At 28.9% G+C, this 6,342-nt stretch overlaps 1 protein-coding gene across 1 annotated transcript in view; it reads right to left on the reverse strand.

Moving 5' to 3' along the window:
• Positions 1-3,555: 3,555 nt before the first annotated feature.
• LOC110423309 (7,8-epoxymelianol synthase CYP88A108-like) overlaps positions 3,556-6,342 on the reverse strand; it is a 5,215-nt gene continuing 2,428 nt past the window's right edge. Inside the window, exon 7 of the mRNA XM_089784919.1 lies at positions 3,556-3,651. Within this exon, the coding sequence (XP_089641045.1) occupies positions 3,556-3,651 (96 nt within the window). The remainder of the gene's footprint in view (positions 3,652-6,342) is intronic.

A 6,342-nucleotide genomic window follows, 5' to 3' on the forward strand; every position in this document is an offset into this window, starting at 1 on the left:
TTTTGATAGAACGATCGAATTAAGAAACAACTCAAATAATAGTAAATAATATTTCTAAATTCTTCTATCTATTGGATTTTTGTTTGTTTTATTGGATGTGCAATTCAAATGTAAAATCGTGGGATCAATTGATAGGTTAAAAAAAAAATTCATGAGAGATGTTGTGTTTGTGCATAATTTTAGAGAAACTAACATTTTTGTAAATTTTTTAATCAAATTTAGTGCCGATAAATTTAAAATATTTTATTCTTGATAATAATAGAGAGTGAAAATTGTTAATTTGTTGAGATGTAGTGTACGATTTTTTGTATTTGTGCCTTGTTTTATTTACCCATTTACACATCCGATTATCCCAATTCTTTAAGATATCAAAGATTGTATCATGTTTTTAATATTAATAAATTATTTTTCTGACTGAGAATAAAAATAGCATATATTATATATGGATTGAGGAATACCAAGGATCCTAGATTGCTTACTCGACTTTAATTAAGCTGCTTTTTACAGATTTAATTCTACATCAATAATATTTATGGCCACTGTAACCCCATGCACGTCTATCTTAGACTAAGAAGAGCAAAGGACATGGATTATGTCGTTTTTCACTTAGGATTCTTCCCTTAGTTGCTGACATAGAAAAACATCCTCCATCTTTAATAATACAAAAAAGTACACATTAAACTAGCTTAAATGATTTTTTTTTTCAAAAAAAGAAAATTAAATCGCATGGCAAGTTCTTTGAAAAAGATGAATAGTAGAGTATGCATGAAAGTGCATCAATATTAACATATTTTATTAAATTAGGAGAAAGTAATTTTCAAACTGTTACAACCATTTGAAAATTCATCTCTTTTTTTTTGGTTGTAAGATTCCAAATTAATCATCTTCCACTTTCTTTTGCTTGACTATGCTGTCAGAATTTAAGCATTAAATACCTCAATAATTAGGAGAGGATCAATGAGACCTCACCCAAAATAAAATGCCACACCAACTAGCATTTTTACCAAGAATAAGGATCTCTCAATAGTAGCTAGAGGGCCTTATGTTTCTGTTCATATTGGCTCTCTTCTCTTTGGAATTTGATACATCATACAAATCCTGCCAATTGATTTACTTTTTCTATTTTATAGGCTAAATATATGTGGGTTTTAAACCTTCTAGAGGGTGAACACTACAGCTTTAGCATAGTGTAAATTACTGATAGGATGTGTCCAGATGCAGAGTTTGAGAAAAATCCAATGAAATCAGATTTTTATTTCAGGCTGTACAGAAGATGGATCTTTGCTAAGAAAAAGAATATTCTCTTAGATTTTTGTAACAGACAAGAAGTGAAAGAAGCTGCCCTTTGGTTCGTAGTTGTAAAGTCTATTGTTGTACAAAGTGCAATCTGCATGAATATATATGTTCTTTTAGCAAAATGTAATTCAGTTTTCTACTTGATGGGATTTCCCCAATTTCATCTTTAGATAATGTAGAATGCTCAGATTTAAGGCACATTTTAATTCTAGGATTAAACTCTCTTCCTCACCAGCCGTTTCCTTGTTTCAGATTTTGACAAAGAATTAATTCAAGTCAACTTACTAAATACTACAGCATTAATTGATTTCTTGGTCAATCTCAAATTCCACAACAGCTCATGATAATGATTTGAGCCACTCAACTTGTTTTGAACACCAATCGATCCCATGGAGATTTACAGCTCACGATAAGGATTTTTATGTTCAACTTCGGCCATGTTTTCCCTGATTCCATAAACTCCAATATAAGTACTAATCTTTTCCCTAATTGCTTGAAACTTTTTGTTCATAAAAAGGGTACATATAATTTATTTTTGGGAAAAAAAGAAAGAAGAGAAGTTGTTCCTAGGAAAACAACTGTTAACCACGACCTAACATACCTCTTAAGCAATGCCAAAAGGAAAAGAGAAAACAGACAAACTTTTTTAGAGACCCATTTTCTTAAAATGCGTGGGGGCACCATTAGCACTGCATAGAGAGGTAAATGACAAAGAAGTCTGTCACAGTCCATGGCCGGGGTAGTGGCATTTCTCTCAACACAAGTGTGTTTTTTTGGTTCACAAAGTTCCAGCACAAATCCACCAATACAGTTGGCAAAACAAAGGCAATCAAGTTAGTGGGTGAAACTTTTCCATGTCAAAAACATTCATTCCTTCACTCCCCGACACCACAGCAAGAGTTCATTTCACAGTAACACCCCAAGGCCGAAATCTGATAGTGAAATGCAATTGCTCGTATTCAGACCATGCACTAACTTATCAATATGACGAAACCGTTCAATCCTACTTTGATTTTCTTACATACACACACGTTTTCCAAGCTAAAAGGCAGTTCTAATTTTTTATTATATAGAAAGGGTGGCTTATCAGCTACAGCCATGGTCATCTCACAGCTTTTATAGACCAAGTAAAATAATAGGGGGAGTCTCATTTAGTCCGCTCCCGAAGAGTCAGACTCCACTTATTTGATTTTCTGAAAACATCAACGTCATTACCAACTTAATGGGAATATCCATTCATATAAGAGATTTGATGATGCATCATCATCTGATTGAGGCAGACAATGACCTGATTTAATCCATGTTTATAAGCACATTTCTAAAATTTCATTGGCTGCGGCAGCAGTGTGGTGCCCCAGACATGAAGGAATTTTCCTTCTAATATACTCCCATTTGATGCTTCCTTTTTAATTTTGTCCATCCACCTGTTTTCAGCATGAGGCATGAGGGAAAGGCCTTTCTCTTTTAACTGATATAGTTTCAATCGTCAAATTCGCTTATCAACCTGTCAAACAAATTTTGTGTCTGTCAAGTCAAAATATTTCAAAGGAACCTTTTTCTCTCTCCTCAGATTATGGTGGATTATGTCACTGAAATCATAACTATGAGAAAATAAACCTTGCTCAACAGGAATTTACTAATGGATTGCTGGTAACATTGATTTCATTGTATATATGATGAATTAGGTCAGATTTTGGCCAATGATGGGATTATAAAGAAACTAATTATTGATATTAAGACCCCTTACTCAGATTAATCATGCTTCTTCTTAGCCACTAGAAACAATGACCTAATGAACCAATACTAGCAATCTGTCCTATTTCATTCAATTTAACACCACAAGTCTATAAGTCTTGTCTCCCTCCCTTGATTATATCTATATCTTTTCTAAAACTTCTGTTGGTTCATGAAGGAGAGGCTCTCTGTTTATGTGTACTGAAACTCGGGCAGCTGGGTTTGACTAGATATAGGATTTTGAGCACTAAAACTGCGCATGCTATCCTTCCATCAGCAAAATCTATATTTGGGTACAGCTAGTTGAACCATAAAGGGGAACACAATCAAAGTTGCACTCTAATTCATAAAATTATATTTTGGCTCTAAATTAACAAATAATTTAGCTCTTAATGGTAGACAAAGACTTGACTTTAGCCACTGAGATGGAGGTACAGCATCTCCTTGAAGTTTGAGCTATTGTTTGTTAGGTCATATGTACTATAAACAAATATATATCATCTATCAAATATTTGCTGATAGCACCTACCCTGTATATCTTCGAATTTCATTGTCCTTGTCTGAACCACAGACGCTTCTGCTCCGACCTCCCCCAGGATCAGCTGATGATGAACTTCCCCCCTACAAATTATTTTTAAAAAATGACAAAAAAATAAAAAAATCTTGTATTAATTATTAATTAAGTATGCCTGTTCTCTTGATAAATGGGTGTTAATTATGTTTGAAACCTGTTGTTGATACAGTGTTTTTCTTTAATGTTGGATGCGTTGTATCTTTTTGTTGGAATAGAAATTAATCATGTTTTGTTTCGTTTTTTAGGTTTTTGACAGTTTGGGGTTGCAGAATTAGTATTTAATTAATATAATATATATATAGGGCTAGTCGTTAGTTAATTGTTAATGTTTTCATTGATTTAATGATGTGATAGTATTAAAATGATTATTTTATTTTTTTATTAATTTTAAAAATTATTATTATAAAATTTTATAAATTTTTTAATTAATTTTTTAATTAAAAAAGAGAGCATTGATTGATGCTATCAATTTTCCTTATTTTCTTTTTTTAAAAAATATAATAATAATTTTTAAAATTAATAAAAAAATATTTTAATATTTTTATAACGTTGGTTAAAGGTGTTTATATTTTTGAGATAAAATTTCTATCTCAAAAATTAATAATTTTTTTAAAAATGTTAATTAAAATTTTAAAAATAAGAATATTTTACTCTAAAATAAATGATGTCACACATTATATATACTAGAAATGAATTAATGCTTATGACTCTTGAACACATTATACATACTAGAAATGAATTAATGCTTATAACTCTTGCGTGATTCAATTTAATGATTGCAAAATCTTTAGGTCATGATATGACACCAGGAGACTATTGTGATGAGGTCGACTCTGGTCAATGATTACTGGCTTTTGGCTTAACCAACATTTTGATATTTTATGCCGGCCAGTTCAACACAAGGTATGATTAATTTTTATGAAATTTAATTCCATCGATTTATTGTATACTTTTAAATTATCGAATCATTTAATTTTTATATATTTGTTTTTTTTATAATTTTAATTAATGTCAATGAAAATATTTTTTGAAAGCTACACTATAAAATAATTAAATTTTAATCATACTTTTTTGGACGATTTTTTTATAATAAAATTTTAAAAAGTGCAATTATTTAAACTTTTAACTTCACTTGTCTCACATTTAGTGATAATATGAAAAATGTAATATTTACTAGTGTATATAATTTTTATTGTTACATTTTATTCATAATGCAGTTAAAAATTTATTTAATGAAATTAGATTTAAAAATGTTTTTAAAAATATAAAAAAAGTATTATTAAAAATATTTTTAAAAGCCCATTTTAAAAATGTGTTGTTTTAAGTCAAATTTGTTAGAGTGCTAATTGAACTATCTGGAAAATTACTATATCCTCAATAAATTAGAACAAGATATAGTGTGTGTATGTATAACAACAATAACAAAAACATTATCCTTTTGATTTGTTTAAAATGTAAGGTTTATGATTATCGTTTTAATAATTGGATTAGTGTTGATTTACTTAAACATGTGAATATTCTTTTCTTTCTTTTAATTTTTCAAGTTCCAAACACATGTACCACAATTTTTCCATAACTTATCAATGTTAAAGCAAAAACATCATAAAAAAAAAACAAACAAAAAATTTATTACTCTTCACTTTTCTCTTTTTTTTTTACCTTATTATCTAATTTATTAAAAAGAATCTCCCATTCATACAAAAACGATCAAATCTAATTTAATTTTCGAGTGACTAATTACCATCATGATTTGAGTGGCTACTCTTACCTTCTTTTTCCTTAGAAAATTAATCATTTTTTTAAAAAATTAAATGAGATTTCATTGATCATAAAAAAAAATCTTTTAAAAACAGAAACAGCGTCAGGAAAAAGGGAAAGAAGAGCAAGAAATGCCAACACCAAAATTTAAACTACCACAAAGAAAAAGTTACAAAGACAGAGAATTAATTAATCAAACTTTGCACTATATTTATATATTCTTCTCTTTGTTCTCCGTCGTTTTCATTGTATATATTCACTTTTCACTTTCGCTCACCTTCCACTTTCAATTGTGGTGATGGAGAAACCACAATGAAGTTGTATTATAACTAAGCTCCACACCAATCCCTAGAAATTGGCACGAGTAAGCCTAAAATGTGGACAAAGCACCTGACTAAGTTACCACTAGAACAACCTTTTTTTCTAACTTTGTATTGGATCAAAAACCATGATTATTTTGGAAACCAGAAAACATTTGTTGGTTTGGTTGCTTGTGTTAAGTCTGCAAATGAGCTTGTATCTTAATGAACAAAAGGATTGGTAAAAAATAGGGATGGCAATGTGGGTATCCGACTCGGTTATAAAGGATTAGGATATTTTATAATCGAGTTTGAGATGGGTTCAACTGTCACCTCTTAAGTATCCGATACCTAAACTCAATTATGTCTTTTAATATATATATTTTATATATTATGTTAATTTATAAATAATATAATTATTATTTTATTTATTTTGAATATATATACTTTTAATATAAACATATTTATTTTTTATTTTGTTTTAATGTTATAAAAATTATAATTTATAAAATTATTAATTATAATATATATACTTAAAAGGAAAGTGTGTGATTAGAATAATATTGGAACTTAACTATTTTTTTTTAATTTCATGTAATTAAGTACAAGCCCATATAGTTATTAAATTAATTCATGAAATTATGATTATTAATTAACTTATAATATCTTTTAATATATATA

This window comes from Theobroma umbraticum, unplaced genomic scaffold (assembly GCF_002168275.2).
Source record: "Theobroma umbraticum cultivar Fairchild unplaced genomic scaffold, ASM216827v3 scaffold_30.0, whole genome shotgun sequence".
Classification (NCBI taxonomy): Eukaryota; Viridiplantae; Streptophyta; class Magnoliopsida; order Malvales; family Malvaceae; genus Theobroma; species Theobroma umbraticum.